Source organism: Manis pentadactyla, chromosome 10, assembly GCF_030020395.1.
Source record: "Manis pentadactyla isolate mManPen7 chromosome 10, mManPen7.hap1, whole genome shotgun sequence".
Lineage (NCBI taxonomy): Eukaryota > Metazoa > Chordata > Mammalia > Pholidota > Manidae > Manis > Manis pentadactyla.
The window spans coordinates 105,254,616-105,279,235 of NC_080028.1; the positions used below are offsets into that span (position 1 = coordinate 105,254,616).

Consider the following 24,620-nt stretch of genomic DNA (forward strand, 5'->3'; position numbering starts at 1 on the left):
CTAGGTGACAGGTGCTATTATTTATCCCTATTTTGCTGGGACTTCCAGAAAGTCACTTTCAAGTCAAGTAACTTGCTCTAAATCCACAGCTTTATGGGTCACAGGCACGCTGTGAACTCTGGCTCCAGGGCCTGCACTTAAACCAACTGTATGAGCTCTTGGGTGGTAACCAACTTATCACATCTTTGTTGTGGTATCAATAATGCTCAAGGACCAAAAACTTTAATTAGGCCAAAAATCATTCACTCTGGCAACAGAAGCTGGAGTACCTCTCGGGAAACCCCCTTGGCAGCTTCCTCATTAGGACCATCAATTTCACAAATCTTGCTCTTGACTAGCAAAACAAAAGGCACACAATTGTAAAAAAGTGATCCACAGAGATAACCCAAAAGTGAAAAATGAAGAGAGACGGATCCCTCTGACCTCCAGAAACTCCTGGGTTAAAGGCTAGGGCCAAGGGGGCTGGACACAAGGACTCTTCAGAGGCAATCCCACAGAGAGGGGAAAACAGATGGTGAGGGTAGGTGGGTGCTCTTAAGTAAATCCAGATCCCAGTTGGGCAACCCGAGAGGCTTCCCTGAGTCACTCCTACCTCCACATGCAACACCCAGGAATGACTTAGCACCACACCACCGAGATCTCTTCAGAGGAAAGGACTGAGAATACCATGAAGTCCAGGGACTAAACTTCAAATACACTGAGGACAAGCTGTTCACACGCGCTTCCCTGTCCCTCCCAACCTCCCCACCAAAAATACATCCCTCACTGATGGGAGGGAGAGGGGCGGACTGGGAAAACCAAAGGATGGTCCCCAGATGGGCTCAGCATTGGACAAGAAGGGAAGGTTTGCAGGCATGGACAAGGGAGACCTCAAATAAGCTAGGAAAAGAACTGGAAGGAGCTGGAGAATGAAAAAATAACCAAAACATAAGAAGCAAGGACCAGAAAGGGAAACTCAGGCTGACTGGGAACAACTGGTGACTGGAACAGCAAAGCGCTGGGGGACAGGAGACAAGAGAATAGAAGGGACAGGGGAGACGAAGCGGCTGGACAGCTCAGAGACCTCTGGGGACTGAGAGCCAGGAGGTCTAAGTCTCCAGGGATGACACTCCGTCTGTGTGGAGCCTGGAGCGAATGGGGACAAGAGGCCTTGGTGGTGGGAATGACTGGGGAGCAGGGGGGCCGGAACTGGGTCTCAGTAGGCTGAGGAGTTAAGAGGGACTGAGACCCTGGAGGTCTGAGGTCTGGGGGCCTGGTAGCCGGGCAGGGAGGTCGGAGCACGGGCAGAGGCAGGAAAACGGGGGGCAGATGTCTAGGAGCGGGTTGTAAGCGATGGACAAGAGTCAGGGACTAGAGAGACGCCTGAGAACTGCGGGTGTCCGGGGCCAGGAACTGGGCGTGCCTGGCATCAGGGAACCGGGAGCTTTGCAACGGGGGTCTGCGGGCAGCGGGACGCGGGGACCCCGAAGCCGGAGGCGGGTCACGGCGGCGTCGCCGCCACTCACCGTTCATGGTGCCGCTGCCCTGGCCGGTGCCTGCGCCGCTCGCCACCACTGCCGCCACTGCCTCAGCGGAGCTCCAGACAGGCCGGGAGACAGCGCGCCCCGCCCCGCCCCGCCGGCCGCCCAGCTCCGCCCTCCGCCCCGGAACGTACACCCGGACGCCGTGGGGGCCCTGGGGCTGCGGTTCTGGGCGGTCAGCGAAGCCGCGGGGCCCTGGCCGGTGGGCACCCCCCCGTGGGAGCCCCCGCAGCGTCAGGAGGCGGCCGGCCACACAGGGCGCCTCCCCGCCGGGCGGGCTCCCACAGCCGTCGGACACCGCGAGCCGGGCCTCGAGGAAGGAGACCACATCGCTCCAGGGCGCCGGAGGCCGAGAGGGGAAACCGAGTCGTGGGCCAAAGCGTGGGGACAAGGAGGCGGGCAGCCCCGCAGGGCGACTCGGAGGACACGACTTTTGAGCTGAGATCTGGATGAGAAGGAGACGGCCCCGGAAGAGAGACTGAGAGAATCTGAATTTGAGCAACTCAGATCAGATATAAAAATTTGTGCTGTCTCTTGCACCTTTTCTTTTAAAATCTTAGGCATAACTACTTATTAGAATTATAATTTTACATATGCTTATGATACAAATATTATGGAATATTTGCTGCGTATTCTGTGTTTAAGATTAATCCTAAACATTCTACCACTTGAGCTAATGATTCTCATTGTGAATAAGCTCCGCAAGATTTCATGTTGCATTTTTATATAATAAAAGTCTGAAACTTGATTTTTCATTTTAAATGAAACAGGATATGGGTACTGTGGTCCTGGGAAAGCTGGAATCAGGATCTGTTTGTAAAGGCCAACAGCTTGTGATGATGCCAAACAAGGTAAGAGTAAATAATACTCTTTCTCATTTAGATTTTCTCTTCAAAATATTAGCAAGGAGCCAGAACTTTTCAAGAGCTTAGGGATTTCCATTAAAAACTTGACATTAATAAAATGTAATCCTGGATTTTAACAGTTAAGTATAGCATTTAATACAGAATATATGTGATGGTATAGTTATTCAGTGACAAATGGGGAAGGGTCAGTATTAGCAACACTTTAGAGCTGAGATGCCTCATCAAGAGATTTTTAGCTCCATTCTCTTACAGGAAGTAAGGAGAGACCTGGAGTGGTTAAGTGACTTGCTTCTGTTAACACACTGGATTAAGTGAGCCAGGGCTGAAAACTCAGGTTTAATCATGATATAATTGGCTTTTATTTTATTCATTTATTTTGAGTATGTAGCTATGCTGGGTACTAATGTGTTCAAGTAATGCTCCTAATTTGTTTTGAGAAGAGGATTTGCCTATATCATGAGTGGGTCTTTTCTTAACTCTTTCTATCTTATTGTAATTTCTTCATTATTGGAGAGGGTTTCATTAAAACACCCAGATCCCCACCAATGTTTCCTTTGTGTTATTTCTAACTGCTCCATCAGTGATAATTGCAGCTGACATGTTACCAAGAAACTGTTACTGTTTTTCCAGAGAGGGCTTCTCTAACAAGTCCAAGATCTTTAGGTAGGAAGACAGACCTGAATCATCAGAGTCTACAAACAGAGAATTTGTTAGACTTGAGAGAATCTCTTACCATGCTCATTCCAGGCACAGTGAATTAAAAAAGGTATCCATTGTCAATGTAAGGCTTAGGTGTAATTAGCAACTTGCAGATTATACCTTTTAGGTTTCTTGATGCCTTATACATTGGAGGATGGAGTCTCCTATCATAGTCTCTTACTTTCTGAGGCAGTTATCTCTGCTACTTGAAGATCAGTGACAACTGAAGGAAAATAACGGTCAGGTGAAATCCTTGCTCAATTTTGTCTGTAGAGCAGTCACAGAAGTAGAATTTGCTCATGGAGATAGAAGGTAGACTGGTGGTTGCCAGGGGCTGGGGGAGGAAGAATGGGAAGGAACTGCTTAATGGACGTAGGGTTGTGGGGTGGTGATGTTTGGGAGCTGGGTACCAGGTATAGTTGTACAACATTGTGAATGGAATAGATGCCGCTGAAGTGTACAATGTAAAATGGATTTAAAAAGTAAATTGTATATAAGTATATACTACAACAGAATGAAAAGTATAGTTCACTGTGTGCTGGTGAACTTAGTGCCGGGCTATTGCTCTAGGTGAGGGGCCTTAATATATGAGTTACAGATTCTCTGTGGAAGTGATCACCTTATGCTAATTACTGGTCAGGTCCATGTAACATATCCCAGAGTTGCTAGGCAAACCTTAAAAACTCACTGCACTTCAGTCATCTTGACTCTCGGTGGAAAATAAAGTTAAATATTTTAAAAGACACAGATGCCAGACTATTTTATATTAAAAACAGCTAATGGGTGGGCAACCTATGAATGGCAAAATACAGTTACATACCATAAATCTGATAAGAGGTTAATATCCAAAATACGTCAAAAAGTGCTGCAACTCAAAAACAAAACAAAAAAACAACCTGACTGGAAAATGAGCAAAGGGCTTGATTTCTCCAAAGAGGATGTACAAACGGCCAATAAGCACAAGAAAAGACATTCAACATCACTCGTCATTGGGGAAATGCAGATCAGGACCACAGTAAGGTATCACCTCACAGCCATCAGGATAGCTATGATCAAAAAACAGAAAATAACAAATGTTGTCAGGGATGTGGAGAAATTTGAATGCTTGTGCACTCTCAGTGGGAATGTAAAATTGTGCAGCTGCTAAGGAATATGTAATGGTATTTCCTCAAACAAAGAATAAAATCCTATGATCCAGCATTTCCACTTCTGCATATATACCCCAAATCATTGAATACGGAGCTTCAGGAACCTTTGCTCACAGCAGCATTATTCGCAGTAGCTAAGACATGGAAGCAACCTGTCATGTCCATTGATGGATGAGTGGATGAACAAAATGTCATGTACACATTACAGTGGGATTATTCAGCTTAAATGGGAAAGAAACTCTGATACACGACAACAAGGATGAACCTTGAAGGCATTATGCTAAGTGAAATAAGCTAGTCACAAAAAGATAAATAACATATGGTTCAACTTCTATGAGGTACTTAGAGCAGGTAAAATCCTTAATACCTTTCATGAACTAAGAGAATAGATTTGCTGGTCTCAATCTTAATTTTTTTGTGACTATGGATTAAAGATTAGACTAGCTGTATTGTGTTTAGCTATAAAAGACCATATTTGTAGAGAGGGATTGTTACACTGGATTATTTGGGCAAAAACTAGTAAACAAGTAAACTTGTCAAGTAGACGGTGGAACTGCTAGTTTCTACCCTTTTATCCTGTTACTGTAAAGAACTTAGCTAACAAACATGGTTGTATTTCAGTACTAGGAATGAATTTCAAGGGTCAGGTATCCATCAGGTATAAACTGCCTTTGGGAAAGAAAAAAATTCTGTAGGGGCAGAGAGAGAGAATGCTCTAGAGCTTAGCAAGTGACTAGAATTCTGGAGGGGAGTGTCATCCTGGATTCTCCATTGTTTACCTACCATCATGAGATAGTTTATTTCCTCTTGAAGGATGGTATTTTCTGGTTTGTGTTTCACAAATATGAATTATGTCCAAGGGCAGAAATGGAGTAAAAATACGGAAATAATTGTGGGTATTGACGTTAACATTTTTTCTCATCTGTATGTTCTTTCTTAAAAACTATTGTGGTAAAAGACAGGTAAATTTTACCATTAGTGATATTTAGTGCATTCGTAGGATTGTGTGGCCATCACCCCTTTCTGGCTCCAGAACATTTCCATCACCCCAAAGGCAAGCCTGTGCCGATGAAATAGCTGAAGTTCTTTCTTTTTTTAAATTTTATTGTTATTTTTTTTGGTATGGTTAATATACAATCACCTGAACAACATTATGGTCAGTAGACACTCCCCATTATCAAGTCCCCCCCACATATGGCATTACAGTCACAGTCCATCCTCCCTAGTCCCTTTCCCTTTGGTAGCTGTCAGTCCATTACTGGGTTCTGTGAGTCTGCTGTTTTGTTCCTTCAGTTTTTTCTTTGTTTTTATGCTCCACAGATGAGTGAAATCATTTGGTACTTGTCTTTCTCCGCCTGGTTTATTTCACTGAGCATAATACCCTCTAGTTCCATGCATGTTGTTGCAAATGGTAGGATTTGTTTTATTCTTATGGCTGAATAGTAGTCTATTGTGTATATGTACCACATCTTCTTTATCCATTCATCTACTCATGGACACTTAGATTGCTTCCATTTCTTGGCTGTTGTAAATAGTGCTGCGATAAACATAGGGGTGAATATGTCGTTCTCAAACTGGGCTGCTGCATCCTTAGGGTAAATTCCTAGGAGTGGAATTCCTGGGTCAAACGGTATTTCTATTTTGAGTTTTCTGAGGAACCTCCATACGGCTTTCCACAATGGTTGAACTAGTTTACATTCCCACCAGCAGTGTAGGAGGGTTCCACTTTCTGCACAACCTTGCCAGCATTTGTTGTTGTTTGTCTTTTGGATGGTGGCCATCCTTAGTGGTGTGAGGTGATATCTCATTGCGGTTTTAATTTGCATTTCTCTCACGAGTAGGGATGTGCAGCATCTTTTCATGTTTCTGTTGGCCATCTGAATTTCTTCTTTGGAGAGCTGTTCACATCCTGTGCCCATTTTTTAATTGGATTATTTGCTTTTAGTTTGCTGAGGTGCGTGAACTCCTTATATATTTTGGATGTCAACCCCTTATCGGATCTGTCATTCATGAGTATATTCTCCCATACTGTAGGATGCCTATTCGTTCTATTGATGGTGTCCTTTGCTGTACAGAAGCTTTTCAGCTTGATATAGTTCTACTTGTTCATTTTTGCTTTTGTTTCTCTTGCCCAGGGAGATATGTTCATGAAGAAGTTATCATGTTTATATCCAAGAGATTTTTGCCTATACTTTTTTCCTAAGAGTGTTTTATGGTTTCAAGACTTACATTCAGGTCTTTGACCCATTTTGAATTTACTTTTGTGTATGGGGTTAGACAGTGATCCAGTTTCATTCTCTCACATGTAGCTGTCCAATTTTGCCAACACCAGCTGTTGTAGAGGCTGTCATTTCCGCATTGTATGTCCATGGCTCCTTTATTGTATATTAATTGACCATATATGTTTGGGTTAATGTCTGGAGTCTCTATTCTGTTCCACTGGTCTGTGGGTCTGTTCTTGTACCAGTACCAAATTGTCTTGATTACTGTGGCTTTGTAGTAGAACTTGAAGTAATCTGGATACCTTTTATTTCTTTGTATTGTCTGATTGCCATGGCTAGGACCTGCAGAAATATGTTGAATAAAAGTGGAGAGGGTGGGTGTGCTTGTCTTGTTCCCGATCTTAAAGGAAAAGCTTTCAGCTTCTTGCTGTTAAGTATAATGCTGGCTGTGGGTTTGTCATATATGGCCTTTATTATGTTGAGGTACTTGCCCTCTATACCCATTTTGTTAAGTTTTTGTCATGAATGGACGTTGAATTTTGTCGAATGCTTTTTCAGCATCTGTGGAGATGATCATGTCGTTTTTGTCCTGTTTGTTGATGTAGTGGATGATGTTGATGGAAGTTTTCAAATATTATACCATCCTTGCATCCCTGCGATGAATCCCACTTGATCCTGATGATCTTTTTGATGTGTTTTTGAATTCAGTTTGCTAATATTTTGTTGAGTATTTTTGCATCTATGTTCATCAGAGATATTGGTCTGTAATTTTCTTTTTTTTGTGGTGTCTTTGCCTAGTTTTGGTATTTAGAGTGATGTTGGCCTCGTAGAATGAGTTTGGGAGTATTCCCTCCTCCTCTACTTTTTGGAAAACTAAGGAGGTTGGGTATTAGGTCTTCACTAAATGTTTGATAACATTCAGTGGTAAAGCCATCTGGTACAAGGGTTTTGTTCTTAGGTAGTTTTTTGATTACTGATTCAATTTCATTGCTGGTAATTGGTCTGTTCAGATTTTCTGTTTCTTTCTGGGTCAGCCTTGGAAGATTGTATTTTTCTAGAAAGCTGTCCGTTTCCTCTAGCTTATCCAGTTAATATATAATTTTTCATAGTGTTCTCTAATAATGCTTTGTATTACTGTGGTGTCCGTAGTGATTTTTCTTCTCTCATTTCTGATTCTGTTTATGTGTGTAGACCCTCTTTTTTTCTTGATAAGTCTGCCTAGGGGTTTATCTATTTTGTTTATTTTCTTGAAGAACCAGCTCCTGCTTTCATCGATTCTTTCTTTTGTTTTATTCTTCTCAATTTTATTTAATTCTGCTCTAATCTTTATTATATGCCTCCTTCTACTGACTTTGGGCCTCATTTGTTCTTCTCTTTTTAGTTTCATTAATTGTGAGTTTAGACTGTTCATATGGGATTCGTCTTTCCTGAGGTGGGCCTGTGTTGCAATATACTTTCCTCTTAGCACAGCCTCGGCTGTGTCCCACAGATTTTGCGGTGTTGAATCATTGTCGTTCTTTGTCTCCCTATATTGCTTGATCTCTGTTTTTATTTGGTTATTGATCCATTGGTTATTTAGGAGCATGTTGTGAAGCCTTCGTGTGTTTGTGGGATTTTTCATTTTCTTTGCCTAATTTATTTCTAGTTTCATACCTTTCTGGTCAAACAAACTGGTTAGTACAATTTCAATCTTTTTGAATCTAGCGAGGCTCTTTTTATGGCCTAGGATATGGTCCATTCTAGAAAATGTTCCATGTGCACTTGAGAAGAATGTGTATTCTGCTGCTTTTGGGTGTAGAGTTCTATACATGTCTGTTAGGTCCATCTGTTCCAATGTGTTGTTTAGTGCTTCTTTTGCCTTACCTTATTTTCTGTCTGGTTGATCTGTCCTTCAGAGTGAGTGGAGTGTTGAAGTCTCATAGAATGAATGCATTGCATTCTATTTCCCCTTTTAATTCTGTTACTATTCGTTTCACATATGTAGGTTCTCCTGTGTTGAGTGCATAGATATTTATACTGGTTATATTATCTTGTTGGATTGATCCCTTTATCATTACATAATGTCCTTCTTTGTCTCTTGTGACTTTCTTTGTTTTGAAGTCTACTTTGTGTGATACAAGTACTGCAACTCCTGCTTTTTTCTCTCTATTAGCTGCATGAAATATCTTTTTCCATCCCTTCACTTTTAGTCTGTGTATATCTTTGGGTTTAAAGTGAGTCTCTTGTAGGCAGCATATAGATGGGTCTTGCTTTTCATCCATTCAGTGACTCTATGTCTTTTGATGGGTGCATTCAGACCATTTACATTTAGGGAGATAGTCCCTAGGTATGTACTTATTGCCATTGCAGGCTTTAGATTCGTGGTTACCAGAGGTTCAAGGGTAACTTCCTTACTATCTAAGAGTCTAACTTAACTCACTTAATATGCTATTACAAACACAGTCTAAAGGTTCTTTTTTTTCTCCTCCTTTTTCTTCCTCCTCCATTCTTTATATATTAGGTGGTCATATTCTGTACTCTTTGTCTATCCCTTGATTGACTTTGGAGATAGTTCTTGCCTAGTCATTAGCTGTTCTACTTTCTTTACTGTGGTTTTACCACCTCTGATAACAGCTATTACAGCTTACGAATCCTTCCATCTATAGCAGTCCCTCCAAAATAAATGGTAGAGGCAGTTTGTGGGAGGTAAATTTTCTCAGCTGTTGCTTATCTGGAATTTGTTTAATCCCTCCTTCAAATTTAAATGATAACCCAGCTGGATAAAGTGTTCTTGGTTCCAGGCCCTTCTGCTTCATTGCATTAAATACATCATGCCACTCCTTTCTGGCCTGTAAAGTTTCTGCTGAGAAGTCTGATGATAGCCTGATGGGATTTCCTTTGTAAGTCATCTTATTTCTCTCTCTGGCTGCTTTTAATAGTCTGTCCTTATCCTTAATCTTTGCCATTTTAATTCCTATATGTCTTGGTGTTGTCTTCCTTGGTTCCCTTGTGTTGGGAGATGTATGGATCTGCATAGCCTGAGAGACTATCTGCTCCCCCAGATTGGGGAACTTTTCAACAATTACCTCCTCAAAGACACTTTCTATCCATTTTTCTCTCTGTTCTTCTTCTGGTACCCCTATAATGCAAATATTGTTCCATTTGAATTGGTCACACAGTTCTCTCAATATTCTTTCATTCTTAGAGACCCTTTTTTCTCTCTGTGCCTCAGCTTCTTTGCATTCCTCTTCTCTAATTTGTATTTCATTTATTATCTCTTCCACCATATCTAATCTGCTTTTAAAACTTTCCATTGTATGTTTCATTTCTGATACTGTGTTCTGTAATGATTGGATCTCCAACTGGAATTCCTCCCTGAGTTCTTGAATATTTTTCTGTACTTCCATGAGGATGTTAATGATTTTTATTTTGAAATCCCTTTCAGGAAGATTCATGAAGCCGATTTCATTTGAATCTTTCTCAGGGGTTGTATTCATATTCATAATTTTACTCTGAAACCGGTTCCTTTGGCATTTCATATTTGTATATGGCGCCCTCTAGTGTCCAGAAGCTCTACTCTCTGGAGCTGCTCCGCCCCTGAAGCAATGTTGGGGGTCGTAGGGGAGCGGTATTGGTGCTTGGGGGGAGGAAAGAGCTGTTTCCTGCTTCCCGGCTGCCGTGCCTGTTTCCACTGCCAGAACCAGTGAGCCGAACACACAGGTATAAGGCTCTATGCTTTGCGTTTGTAGTTGCTGTAGACAGGGCTTCCCTCTGGCTGGCCGAATTCAAGGGTTGGGTTTGATGGTTTGCAAGCCAGGTGGGGCTGCCTGGGAGAAAGGCGCAGTAGGCTGCTTATCACAGAGGTGGTCCTTGGAGCTGTGTAGCTGCCCAGGGAGCTGGAGTTCCTGAAGATCGTGAAAGCTCCCAACCTGCTGGGCAGAGTGCACATGGACAATTTTGTCTGCCTCTCCTTTCTCCTGAGCAATAAGCTCTGTGCAGTCCTTGGCCCTTTAGCAGCCCCCTTGCTGTTTGGAAGTCTCTCAGATTTCCCGGCTTTCTTTTGTCCCAGAGTAGCCAGATATGGATCCCTACTTTCCACAAGCGGCTGGAATCTCAGTCTCTCCAGGTATTCTGCCTTTCTTAGGTCTCCAACCCCCTAATCACGAGAGTACCATGAAAACACCATGAAATGTACGTTTGTGCTCCCAGATCAGATCTCCAGAGTTAGGCATTCAGCAGTCCCAGGCCTCCACTCCCTCCCTGCTCCTCAGTGGCACCTGACTGCCAGTGAGGTCACTTCTCTCTTTGCCTCTTCTTTGAGGCACTGTGCCCTGTTAGGCAGGAAAATAGATATGAGTGGGATGGAAAGAGAATAAGTCCAGGAAAAAGCCCACTAAAAATGACCCAAAGTGAATCAGATAAAGCTCAAAAAGCCAGGACCAATGTGGCCTGGAATGTTTGAATATTCCCCAGAGAAATGAGGGTATCTCAGCACAGCCCATGGATTTATTGTGTTAATCATGCAGGCCTAGCTTATTTTTTTAACTTAACCTACATGCTTTTTTTTTTCTCCTTTTGCACTAATGAAGTAGTTTGCAATCTGGGCAATTAATAATGGCAAGCAAGCCCAGCAAAAACAACATAGTCACAGGCAGGAAGGATTCCATCTTAAAAATAAGATTGCATTTTAATACCCAGGATGTTAAGAAGTAAGATTCTTAACTTACTCTCTAGGAAACAGACAATAACTCAGCCCACCTTGGGGGCCAGGCAGTCTTGTTTGATATGCTCCCAGACCAAGAAGGCTGGGCTCCCAGGGAGAAATCACAGCAGGAAGTTGCTTGTGTTAAGTTAGTTCTAAGTATTATTCAAAGACCACCTAACAGGTCTGCAACCCCAGCCCTTAGTCACATTCTTGAAGAATCCTTAAAAGGGGGAACCCCCAACCTCTCGGGGCACTCCTCTCCCTGAGGTCACCTGCACTTTCTAAGTGCATAAACTCTTCACTTTAAACTCTCTCTTTTCAACCTTTCAGGGTGCTTCTCTCTGAGGTTGACTGCACTTTTTCTGTAAGTAATTTTAAATAAAACTTTTCCTCTGCTTCACTGCTGTGTCTCTGCTTTTCACTTCCTTTTTGCAGTGGGGACAAGGGCCAAAGAAAATACACAACACTCCCCCAACAACCCCACCCCATCTTCAAGGAATACACAGGTCACCCTGACTAGAGAGACTTGCGACTTACCAGAGGTTCCAGGTCCAGCAAAGCCCTGGGCAGGTGCTGAGGATGCCCCAGAGGAGAGGCTGCTGCCTGATGCACCCACTACAGGGGCAGGGGTGTTCTGACCAAAGGTGGGTGTGGATGTGCCTGGAATGGAGAGACCGCAAAGAACTGTGACAACTAGGCCCACAAGAAGAAGGTGTCAAAGCAGGCAGTAATGAACTGGGGGGAGGTCTGCTTGCAAATGCATCCCCACAGGATTCCTTAGCCCGCACCGCTGTCCGGCTCACCACTTGGTAAGGAAGCACATGGGGTGACTGGGTCCTAAGCCCTGTGCTCCACGTGAGCTGGAGCTCACCCCCCTCTCCACCAGCTGCAGCAGAGCACAAGCCCCTTAGCTGCACTTTGGCCACCTGAGGAGGAGAACTTTTGCACTCCCTTGGCCACCACAGCACAGCTGAGGGGGACACTGAGTAGACCTCCCTTCTCTCATGACTAATGTTATGTCTCTTCCCCATTTGCCTGCTCCCTCTCCTCTAATTCACCGCAGCCCCACACCACAGTCAGCCCCCATCCTCCCACAGGCCCACTCGAACTCGATCTCCTGCACACGCTTGCCCTCATGGTGCCTCCTGCCCAGTGCTGGGCTATCCTCCACAGTGGCTCTATGGGAAGATCCTCTCACATGTAACTGTATCTGTCTAGGCCTGAGGTGGGGTGGGTGCCCCCCAAGGTGCTGACCTTGCATGTAATCTTCCCCCACACCTGGCCTCTGGGGGTCACACCTTATTGCAACCAGGAACTGATCCTGCCCCAGATCTCGGATGTGAGCACAGTGCTGTCCCTGCTCCCGTGCCAATCACACCCACTCCAGATCCTCTGCCTCATCAGGGCCTGTAGTCAGTCCCCTGCACCTCCTGCTCCCTGTGCTATTTAACCAGGATGGGTTCACTCTCTATCCACTTATTTTAGATCCACGCCTCAAGCCTGACTGTTGCTGGGTAGACACACACAACTGTGTTGACCGGCCTTGCTTCAAATTGCTAACCACAATTTCCCAGACTTCAGAATTGCCCGGCACGGCTCTTGCATGTCGTTTTCTCCCCCTCTCCAAAATGCCTACTGAGAGAGGCCCTCCTTTGTACACATCTCCACCTAACGTGCTCCAAGGAGCTCTTATATACAGTGAAGAAAACGGAAGCCACCTGGGCCCAAACCCCTTATCATGCATCTTCCACATGGCAAATAAAATCACTTCCTTCTGCCTGAAATTCTATGGTGACTTCCCTTAGTACTTTAACAAAAACATTTTAAATGGCCATGAATGAATTTCTTTCTGCCTGTCTCTTAGTGTCACTTTATCCCACTTTCCTTTTTAAACCTCTAGCCACACCTGGCTTTTCTCTGCTCATGAAAACATTAGGCTTGTGGCTGCCTTTGTGCCTTTGCCCCTGTGCCTGCAACACCCTCACCCCCAGCCGCTGTCCCTGCTCCCAACTCTGGAACTACAGCCCTGGCCTCAGTTCGCTGTTGCCTCAGAAAGGCGGCTGCTGTCTACCTAAATAGCTCCTCCGGTCATGAGTTACATGGCTACCTGACACTGCTTACAGATAACATCTGTGATAACATCTGTCTCTTCACCACAGCGTACAGCTCCGAGAGCAGAGACCGTGTCGCCACTTAAAACAGCGCCTGGCACTGCAGACCGAGCCCATTCCAAATCTCACCTGCAAACACAGACATGTTCTGAGGTGTGCCAGCCACGTGGAAGGGAAAGGGTGTGCTCTGGCCAGCTGCACCCAGGGAGTTCTGACTCAAGCCTCCCAAGAAAGGGGCCGTGCTGCCAGTGCTCCCACTCTGTCCTGCGCCAAAGCCGAACACCCCAGTGGTGGAGATGCTGCAGGGGGCAGGCACGCTCATCCCAAAGCCCCCACTGCCAGTGGGGCCTGCTAACACCCCGGACACGAAAGGCGATGATGGGGTGCTGCCAAACACTGAGCTACTGGTCCCACTGCTGGTGGACTGGGTCGTAGCTCCAAAGCCCGAGGTGGTGGCTGCAAAAAAGGAGGAAACATGGATCATTGTCTAACCCCATACACAAAAGTAAATTCAAAATGTAGACCTGATGGAATCCCTGAAAACATAAAACACTGAGAAAAAACATAGGCAATAATCTCTTGGACATAAACATGAGCAACTTCTTCATGAACATATCCCCAGGCAGGGGAAACAAAAGCAAAAATGAACAAATGGGACTATACCAAGCTGAAAAGGTTTTGTACAGCAAAGGACACCATCAATAGAACAAAAAGGGATCCTACTGTATGGGAGAATATATTCATAAATGACAGACCCGATAAAGGGTTGACGTCCAAAATATATAAGAGCTCACACACCTCAACAAACAAAAAGCAAACAATTCCGTTAAAAAATGGGTAGAGGAGCGGAACAGACACTTCTCCAAAGAAGGAACTCAGGTGGCCAATAGACATGTGAAAAGATGCTCCACATCGCTAGTCATCAGAGAAATGCAAATTAAAACCACAATGAGATATCACCTCACACCAGTAAGGATCACCACCATCCAAAAGACAAACAGCAACAAATGTTGGTGAGGTTGTGGAGAAAGGGGAACCCTCCTACACTGTTGGTTGGAATGTAAATTAGTTCAACTATTATGGAAAGCAATATGGAGGTTCCTCTAAAAGCTCAAAATAGAAATACCATTTGACCCAGGAATTCCACTCCTAGGAATTTACCCTAAGAATGCAGCATCCCAGTTTGAAAAAGACAGATGCACACCTGTGTTTATTGCTGCACTATTTACAATAGCCAAGAAACGGAAGCAACCTAAGTGTCCATCAGTAGATGAATGGATAAAGAAGAGGTGGTACATATACAAAATGGAATATTATTCAGCCAGAGAATAAAACAAATCCTGCCATTCGCAACAACATGGATGGAGCTAGAGGGTATTATGCTCGGTGAAATAAGCCAGGCAGAGAAAGACAAGTACCAAATGATTTCACTCATATGTGGAGTATAAGAACTAAGGAAAAACTGAAGGAACAAAACTGCAGCAGAATCACAGAACCCAACAAGGGACTAACAGTTACCAAAGGGAAAGGGACTGGGGAGGATGGGTGGGAAGGGAGGGAGAAGGGTGGAAGAAGAGAGCGGGCCTTACGATTAACATGTCTAATGGAGGGTTGGGCATGGGGAGGCCTGTGCATCACAGAGAACACAAGTAGTGATTTTGCAGCATCTTACTACACTGATGGACAGTGACTAATGGGGTATGTGGGGGGAACTTGGTGAAGGGAGGGTCTAGTAAACATAGTGTTCCTCATGCAATTGAAGATTAATGATACAAAATTAAAAAATAGGAGGAAAGAGCTATGGTGCTGCCAAAGACTGGCTTGGTGCAGGATGGGGTGCCAAAGAGAGGCTGCGGGTTTCAACCCACAAAATCCTGACCACACAGCACTGCCAAAGTCTGGCTACGGTGGGGCCGGAACTGCTGATCTTCCAAAAGGAAAGGAGCTGCTGAAGCTGGGGGCCAGGGCTGGCTTGGCAGCTCCCATCTGCTATCCGTCAGTGGCCCAGAACATGGGCTGTGGGGTGACTTCAGGATAGGAAGGAATGGGGGGCCTGGTGCCAGAACCAAAGGGAATGTTGAAGGCTGGGGTGGCAGTGCTGCTGAATGTCAGTGCCGGCTGGCTGGGGCGACGGGCTCGGAGGTCATGAGGGTGCCACCGAAGCCACCAAAACTGGCGGTGCTGCTGCCAGCAGCTGTCTGGACGGCGCCAGGCAGGGACTGGCCAAATGTCATGGCTGTTGTTGGAGCAGGTGTGGCCAGCGCCTTGCCAAACTGGAGTATGGAGCCCATGGCTGGGGTAGAGCTGGCCCCAGGGGCAAGAGGGGCACCAAAGAGAGCAGGCTGGGCAGTGGATGCAGTGGAGCTGGTCATGCTGCTCGCAGTGCTGGTCACACTGCTCGCACCAAAGCCAAAGACAGGCTTCTGGATGGAGTCCACGGCTGTGCTGGTGGTGGTCCCCCAAGCCGCTGCTGAGGGGACACTGACACTGGCCTGGCCAGGGAACAGCGGGGCATTCGTGCTAGTGCCTGAAGTAGTCTGACTGAAGGAGAAAGGAGTTGACAAGGGCAAAGATGTAGGTAGCCCTGTGCTGCTAAAAACAGTACTGAAACAGAGGGGATGCTGCTGGTAGTCAGGGTGGGGACGGAGCTGGAAGATGCCACCGTTGTGACATGGGAACGGCTGAATGGCACAGGACCCTCATTCCCACTTTTACGTGGAGCCACAAAGATGGGCTTGAACATGGGACGTGCTGAAGACAGAGCAGGAGCTGCCAAGGCAGAAGGGTTAGCAGGTGGGCTGCTCGGTGTTCTAAATGGAACACTGGGCTTCAGGGTGGGGCCTGCGGCAGGCGTGGCCTGGGGTTTGTCAGATGTCTCAGCCTGAGAGGCTGGTGGTGACTTGGTGGCATCACAGGCTGGTATTGCGGGAGAGGCAGGGGTCAGCCCCAAGAAAGTTTCTGTGGACCTGGAGTCTGAGGAGGGCCGGGGAGGGACCCTGGCTGTGAAGAGCCAAGAGGGCCCAGAAGACCTGGTGTCATCAGGGGCAAGCGGGCATTGTGGGTGGCTGTCAGGCAGGAAAATACATATGAGCAGGGTGGAAAGAGAATAGGGTCAGTAAAGCCCCCTAGAAAGGTTAACCAGTTAAAACTAGAAATCCAGAAAAGACTCAGAGTTAGTGAGTTAATCCGTTAAAGCTCAGAAGGTCAAGAGAAACTTGGCCTTGAAGGTTTGAGTGTTCCCCAGATAAAAGTATCTGAGCACAGCCGATGTCTTCATTGTGTCCATTAGATCCTTGTAAGATTTACTCTAGCCTGCTAAAAGGCCCACTGTAAACAGCAAAGTAAAGACAGGGAGATGCCACCTTAAAGCCAAAATTGTATTTTGAAAAAAAACCAGGAAGTTTCAGAAGAAAGATTCTTAACATACTCTTTAGCAAACAAATAACTCTGTCCACCTTGGAGGAAAAGCAGACCGTCTTGATAAGCTAATTTTGCAGAATTACTTAGAGGACTGATGAGTAACTTGATGTCTCATCAAAGATACCTGAGAACACTTAACAAGCCCACACCCGAGCCCTCTGTCACATTCCTGAAAAATCCTTAAAAGGGGGAACCCCAATCTTTCACTGAGCTCGTATGTGAGGCTACCCACACTTTCTAAGTGTGTAACCTTTTAACTTTAAACTCCCTCTTTTCAACCTTTCAGGGTGATGCACTCCTATCTCTGAGGTCACCTGCACTTCCTAAGTGCATAACTTCAACCCTTCCAAACCTTTCAGGGTGCTCCTCTATCTGAAGTCACCCACACTTTCTAAGTGTGTGACCTTTTACTCTTAAACTCTTTCTCTCCAACCTTTCAGGGCGCTCCTCCCTCACTGAGGTCACCTGCACTTCTTCCTTGCTAAGTAACTTTAAATAAAACTTTTACTCTGCCTCACTACTACTGTGTCTCTGTCCTTCAATTCTTGCTCACGGCGGGGACTAGAACAGGAAAACACACAATGCCTCCCCCCCAACATTGCCTCTGCAGATTCTAGGAAGAAGAACAGAAACTGTTAACTATGGTTCCTCAAACGTGATGGTATTTGGTGCTCTAGAAGCCTTGCTGGGCCAGGGATTCAGGAGTCAACAAATATTACTAATCGATACCACCTGTTCTTGACGTAATCATTCCTCAAAATCAAGGAAGTGCTCCTTATTTCTACCCTACACAGATCATCATACAGTCAGCAGGGGATAAAACTTGGCCTAGCAGGGGTTAAATGTGTAGACAGACACCAAGGAAAATCTAATCATCTGAACCCAAGCGTGGCTCAGAGCAGCTAAGGAATGGGGCTGCAAAGCAACAGCCATCTGACTACCAAAAGGAGGCTGCCTTCTCCAGCTTTAAGGGCGGCAGGCCCTTCCCTACAATCTGCTCCTGATGAGACGGTTCTGAAGCCGTCAGGTGTGTACCAGCTCAGGTGTGCTAAGCGAGAGCAGGTTCAACCTTTTCAGCGACTGACTGGCATGCTGCTTTCACGTTAGCCTAAGCAGAGGCTGATGGCCCTGTGTGCTCCACAGAAAGCTCTCCCGCTCACCTGGGAAAGATGGTAGGCCCAGGGGGTTCGGGTTCTTCAGGAAGATGATGTACTTGGGGAGAAACTGCGGGATAGTCAGTGGGGCTGGCGGGGAGGCTGAGGAAGCAGCAGTCCAAGCAGCAGGCACGGCGAGAGTAGAAGCCTGTGGAGTGGCAGGGGCGGTCTCCATGACAGAGCTCGAGGCCGTTTCTAAGGAAAAAAGAAAGGATTGTCCTCCCTGGCAGGAGAACTCTTTCCAGGGGCATCACAGAGCACGGGGAGGCTCAGCGACTTGGGGGAACTCATGTGGAAATGCTTCCTTTCAATCTCAGTGCTCACTGTGCTCGGAGTCCACTGAGAACCCAAGAGGTAGATTTCTCGGAGGAGAAAGACCAAAAGAAAAACAAAGGGAACCATCTGTGGAGTGTGAATTAACCCATATTCCTTACCAGCCTTATCCTCGAAGACGCTCATCAGCCACCGTAACCTATCTTGCCCCTCCTGGTAATAATCTTCAACCGTGATCGGGCCGGCAAGCATGGGAGCTGGAGGCTACCAAGGGAAAAAGGAAAAGCCAAGACAGTCAGAAGGCAGTGAAAGAAACCTGTCCTGACCCTTCAATTCCTGAGACACAGGGGAGCCAGGCTGGGGTGGGCAGGGGCGGGTGGACAGACCATACCAAGATAAGCGGGATCCCTTTCCTGGAAGGCACCAGTTGAAACTTGCGTCTGCGTGGCCGGGAGGTGCTGGGTGTTGCTGGAGAATCGCAGGAGTTCTGCTCCCTGCATGTGGTCGTATCTGAAACTAAAGTAACAGACTGACTTTCTTTCTCCTCTCTTCCAGAAATGGGGAGATTTGTCTATCCAGCCTAGTTTTTAATACTGAACTTTCACTAGGTGTCTCTGAAATACTGTCTTCCATGGTTTGGGCTCTTGGATGGCGTTGGCAAGATTATTTCTAACAGTCAAGACGACGTGAAGTGGTCATTGCTCCAAATGTATGCACATGGTTGCTGAGTGGACAGAAATTGCCTGGACTGCTCAGATTCGCCACCTAGGCTTACCTTACCCCGAACCCCGCAGGTGGCCTGGGTTATGCTGTATGAGTCTGGGCCACCTTTCTCCCTTACCAGACCATAAAGCCTGAAGGACAGGAACGTCTCTCTCTGTAACTACCAGACCCCACACAAATCAAGGCTCAGTACGTGTGTCCAGTGGGTCGTGTTCCATGCGCCCACCACACACACTACCGCCAACACATGCCATGCGTTCATCAACATACCCTGTTCACCCTGGGACTCCTTGTCTACCGGTGGAGTTGAAGAGCCAGCTTCCTGAGAAACGTCCTCTTCTCTGTAAGAGGAAGAGGCACAATTAAGTTTAGAAAAGTACTGGATAACTTCATACACCCTCCTAACTGCCAACTGACCAAAGTCTAGAACAACCATGACTAAGATCTCAGTGTGTCAAGACAACAAAAAGAAGCAAAGAAAATTCCTAAAGGAGGCAGTTCACAGTAGCCACAGAGACACCTTTGTCTTAAAACAAGCAGAAAACAATCTTCAGAACCTTACATACAACCTGCCAAGTTTCTGAGAGTCCTAGTCAAACCTCTATCTCTAAGAAAGTGGCATTGTAGTCGGGCACCTAGAGGGTCAGCTGGGGTCTAGAATGTGAAGCCTGCTGCCCACTCCCATCAGTCACTCTGTTCACTCTGTCCCATGCAAGCCCCAGCCCCTCATGCTGCAGCACCTCACGCTGCAGCATGAGGGGGAGCGGAGGCTGGTGTGGTCACTGTGTGATGACTGCAAAAGACGAGAGCGATTCAGGGCGGCACCGTCTCTGCCCTTTAGATGTGAACCGTTTTGATTCTCCAAATCGGAGTCTCAGAAAGCCTAAGAGCCAAGTAAATTTCCCTCCTTTCCCACCCTCTCATTAATCCACACAGCAAATCACCGATTACCTTATTTTCTTTGCTGGCCTCTCTGGTGTCCGCGAGCGGGATGAGGCTGGGCTGGAGAAGGGTGAGGCACTGGGACGCCGCCTCTTCCAGAGCTAAAAGCCAAACACAAGTCACGTGACTGACCCTAAGGAATAACATAGGATCTGACCTTCAACATAATTCTGTGGCTCTAATCCAACACTATATGTAAACTCTCCTTTTCAAGTGACTAAAAAAACATTTCTTTGTGAAGTGGGGCTTCTGAAAAGTGAGTCAATTGCCAGTATTTAAAAGGGCCGTCATTGGCCAAAGTTGGAAAAGTTGCATCAGAAAGAGCAGCTGATTCAAAGTAACTGTAATAAGACAGGGAGGGTAAAAAGGGCAAATTGGAGCGATAATAACTAACACTAAGTCATTATTATTCAGAGGAATAGAGGCATTGTGGTTATTAGTGTTTAAAAAAAATACACCGAAGTACCTACAGGTGAAACAACGTGTTTGGACTTTAAAACCCAAGAGGAAAACCAATTTGGGGTGGGGGTGTTGATGGATCAGGACTGACCAAACACTGTTAACTGCTGGAGCTACATGGAGGTTCATCATGATATTTTTCCTTCCTTTTGTGTATGTATGACATTTGACGTAAAATTGTAAGAAGGGGCAGTGACTGTATGTCAGGTCTGTTGTGATCACTGATTGAGGAAATGTGTGTACAATGCTCAGCAGAGGGCCTAGTGCAGAATAGATCCAGGTAAAGCTTTGTACTATTATGCTCTGCATTGTCATAACTGCTTGGCCGGGGCCTTCATCTCCTGTATTTGTCATTTATCATTAATGTGTCATTTATATTACTCTAAGAGCCTTCTGTACAGATTGAAACTTATGTCAAATTCTTTCTCCTCTCAAAAACCTCCTTCATGCATGTGTTACTTTTTTTCTAGCTCCTGTATATTGGGTGCCTGCTTACTGACAAGCACTGTAATGGGTGCTTTTCAAACATTCCCTTCAATCTTTACAACAATCCTTTAGAGATGAGAAAAAGAGAGTTTAAGTCATTTACCTGCCCAAGACTCTATAGCTACTCAGTGCCAAAGTCAAGATTTGAACCCAAGTCATTCTGGTAGCAAAACTTGATCTGTTCTCCAGTCTACACTACATCCTTTGTAAAAAGAATTATAACCACATATTTTTAAAACTGTCATTAAATTCCCAGTGCCTAGAGGATGAATTTACGACTCAATACAATTCAGATTCAATCTACCTTTTTAATCAAATTAGTACCATTTTTTGAATTATTCATCCTCTGTCCATTTATCTATAATAATGGCTCTGTCTTGTACCAGCTTTCCACATAGGCATTCTGGGCTTTCTAGTTTGTTCCACTGGTCCATAGCGATCATTCAAGGGTTGGTAACGGCTGTTAGCTTAGAGGAGATCTCAGCATCTGACAGAAGGTCGCTAGGAAACACTGCATAATCAACTAATAAATTCAAAGAACCCACTTTTTCCACACCACCAGGTGCATGTACCTGAGAGATGCCTCCAGTGGAGCTGTAGGAACTGGAAAGGGCATTGCGGCTGAACATACAGATGCCACATGTGCACGTGCCCTTCAAGCAGCTTACAACAGAGGTGCCGGGTCTCTCATGCAACTCACCATCTGAGCTCTGGGAACTGAGGCTGCTCTTCAGAGGCCCACGCCTAACAGGGAAATAAAACGGGAAAACACAGATGTGCTACTGAAAGGCACCATCATTGTTTTAAGGCTTCATCCACGGTCACAAAATCATTCTAACGTAATAGAAAAGGATAATGTTGTTAATTTTACTGTGAATTCAGCTAAACATGCCTCACAAAGTCAGAAAGGGAAACCTCAGTATTTTAAAAATTAAACATATGATTCTACTTATGTATACTCTAGGAAATGCACAGAAATCTATAGTGACAGAATGGGAACCAATGGATGCCTGGCAACAGGGGCAGGATGAGAGGGAGGTTTGAAGGCTTCACCAAGAGGCACAGGGAAACTTCTGGCAGTGCTGGTGATGTTCATTAACTTGACTGTGGGGATGGTTTCGTGGGTGTGAAATTTAGACAAAATGTTTATTGAGGCAAATTACTCAAAATGTTCCTCTCTGATTTCAAAGAGGAAAATTTATAGGACAATAATTCTGATAAGGATACATGTCAAAATTGATCAAATTGTACACTTCAAAGAGGCACAGTTTATTTTTGTCAATTATACCTCAGTAAAGTTGTTAAAAAAAATTTAGGAGGAACCAACCACTTTTTCTAAGATTCAAACTGAAACAAATTCCCTAAACATCTTTCCTGTGAAATAGTCATCCAACCGTTGTGACAGCACAGACAGCTCACTGTCTCCTGGCTGATGAATGTCAACCACAGACCAGTTTATCCCTGCACTAGATGCAATCATACTTCCTCTTTCACTTACTTCACCTATGGATGCCACCTGGAGCCAAGCCAAGCCAATTGTCCTCCTTTCATGTGATAGTCCTTCAGATTTTTGCAGGCCACTATCCTTCCCTCCCTCATTTCCTTATGCCCCTGAGGTTTTCCTCCTCTGGGCTAGTGCTTATGTACCTTTAGAACCCCCTCACCCACCACCACCCCAAGACATCTTGAGTTGCTTCACTCTCTTGCAGTGAATTTCCGTTGGTGTCTGCCTCCTCTTGCAGGGCAGGACAGCCAACCAACAGCACTCTGTGGACAACAGGACTAAGGCATTCAGGACCACCACTGACTGTCGGCTTTTCTCTTGTACTTATGGAAAAGGCATATTACAAAATGCATGTAACCTGTGCCTAATGAAAGGCATAGCATTAAAGCTCTTGTTACCAAGCTCTTCCATGAAAGCCAAAGAAGGGGACCTGCTGTTCACACACAGGAGGTGGCCTCTGATTCTTTTGGGGAGTGATCTCTCTTTCAATAAATCCCAGGAGCCCGTGTGGGAGGCACGTTGAGTACTCTGCAGGGCGTTACCTTCTTTTACCCTCCCGACCAGCAGCTGATGTTTGGTCTTCCTCCTCCTCCACTGTCCTTTTCCTCCTCTTCCAATGTTCGAGGGCAAGCAGAACAGCCTCCTTTGACCACGGGTCTGGGGCCTTAGGGATTTGTGCTGCTCTGTAACAGAAAACAGGATTCTAGCATTAAGATATTCTCATTATCATGCTCCATAGCATGAACTTCAGGCTGGAAATCAGAAGCTATCCAACAAGCAAAAGGGTAATTTAAACACTCACACAAATGGCCCTTAGCTGTTAAAGCTACAGTCTTGGGAAAGACCCAGAAAATAAAAAAATGCTCAATAACTAAAACTTGAGATTTCTCCTTCACATAAGGAGCTTTTTCCTTTCCTCTGAGTTACAGTTACTCTGTCAGATGAACAACTGCAAGAGAATAAAGTGGACACACTGGGAGTTTTTTCCTCTAGCAATGCTCACATTGGCAAACGAGCCAGGTTGCTCCTGGGAGGAGCACTCCTCTCTGTCGAAGGCCTGCACACCACTCTGGAATTACCAGGAGACAGCACACGCTTCCCGTGACCGTCATTCCAGCGCAGCGTGGGAAGCACACGGGAATACGGGGCCTGCTGGATTGGGTATCGTCTTCGAGGTGTTATGCCAAACGGGTGTGATGAAGTCCCACAGTCCCTGTGGAGAATGGGAGACACATTATGGAATCAAAGCAGCTTAGAAAAATGACAGAAAATTTAAATTCCTTAAGAACCATGTGGGTTCAGTTATTTTCCAGAGAGCTTAAGCCTCTAAGTAACACAAAACACGGCATTTTTATGGCAACTTTCCACATTCCACCTAAGGGCAGAAAGTGGCACGTACTTAACAGCTGTCCCTGCAATGGATTCAACAACGTTGAGGGGGAAATTGAAAAACTGCTCATACAAGTAAAACTACAGTGGAAGAAAAGTGTGCGTAAGGACATGCAGGGACAAAGTTTACAAGAATCCTTCAATCTCTTATGCTAAGTCTTCAGAAATATACATCCAAAGTCAAACATTTTAAAAACCTGAATGTTCACATTTTCAAATAAATGTACTTATCAAGGATCTAGGGTTGTCACCAAAGTTTTGAATTTTGTTATCACTTAGCTACTGGGACTAAAGGAGTACACAAGTCTTTAAATCTAATCATCTTTATCAGCCAAGTTATATCCAATCAGGAGGTTTCCTGGGTACACCTCTTTGAGCAGGGCTGATACAGTGTATTGGTCCAAAGATAAAAAAGTAATAAAAGTTATTATAGTACTATACTTTACAGACAGATGGTATTCTCACGAGAAGCAGGGATATTTTAAGTGATTTACCAAGTATTCTCCTAACCCATACTGTTAAGAGTTCTGGCAGCACATCTCTTAGCAAAGGCAAAAGGGAGGCAGGACACGGTGGACGCGCACCAAGGTGTTTGAAGAGGTGAAAGGGCACAGAACCCACTTAGGACTTCAGAAAAAAAACCTGTCAACGTCAAGTCCTCGGTCTGGGGAGGGTCAGCGTGTCTTACCGGTGGGAAGGCCTCCGAGGGGACCCGAAGAAACGAGTGGGGACTGAGGGCTGAATGGGATCGGGGCGGGCCGAGGGAGCCGGCGGGGCGGGGCTTGCCGGGCGGTTGGGGCTTGCGAGGAAGGCCGTGCGCGCGGGTGGGCGCCGGCGCCTGGCCCACGGATCGGGGGCGGGCTGCGGGGGGCGGAGCTTGCTCATAAATCCTCCCATTGGGAGCGACGAGCGAGCTCTGTCAGGCGGGCGAGCGGCTTCCGCGGCTCTGTCTGCCAGACTGCCTGCCTTCGCTAGTGCGCCTGGGCTAGAGGCGGGCGGGCCTTGTGCACTGGCGGGCAT

General features: G+C 45.7%; 1 protein-coding gene across 1 annotated transcript; it reads right to left on the reverse strand.

Moving 5' to 3' along the window:
- Positions 1-4,008: 4,008 nt before the first annotated feature.
- On the reverse strand, positions 4,009-24,620 carry LOC130679395 (putative nuclear envelope pore membrane protein POM 121B). The gene is given in 17 exon segments (XM_057488007.1): positions 4,009-4,131; positions 11,677-11,799; positions 13,380-13,726; positions 15,048-15,095; positions 15,097-15,376; positions 15,379-15,859; positions 15,862-16,250; positions 17,831-18,019; positions 18,259-18,361; positions 18,489-18,613; positions 19,091-19,161; positions 19,772-19,863; positions 21,280-21,451; positions 22,754-22,894; positions 23,215-23,424; positions 23,611-23,681; positions 24,387-24,620. Coding segments are annotated over 17 exon segments (3,099 nt in total). The 3' UTR covers positions 4,009-4,108.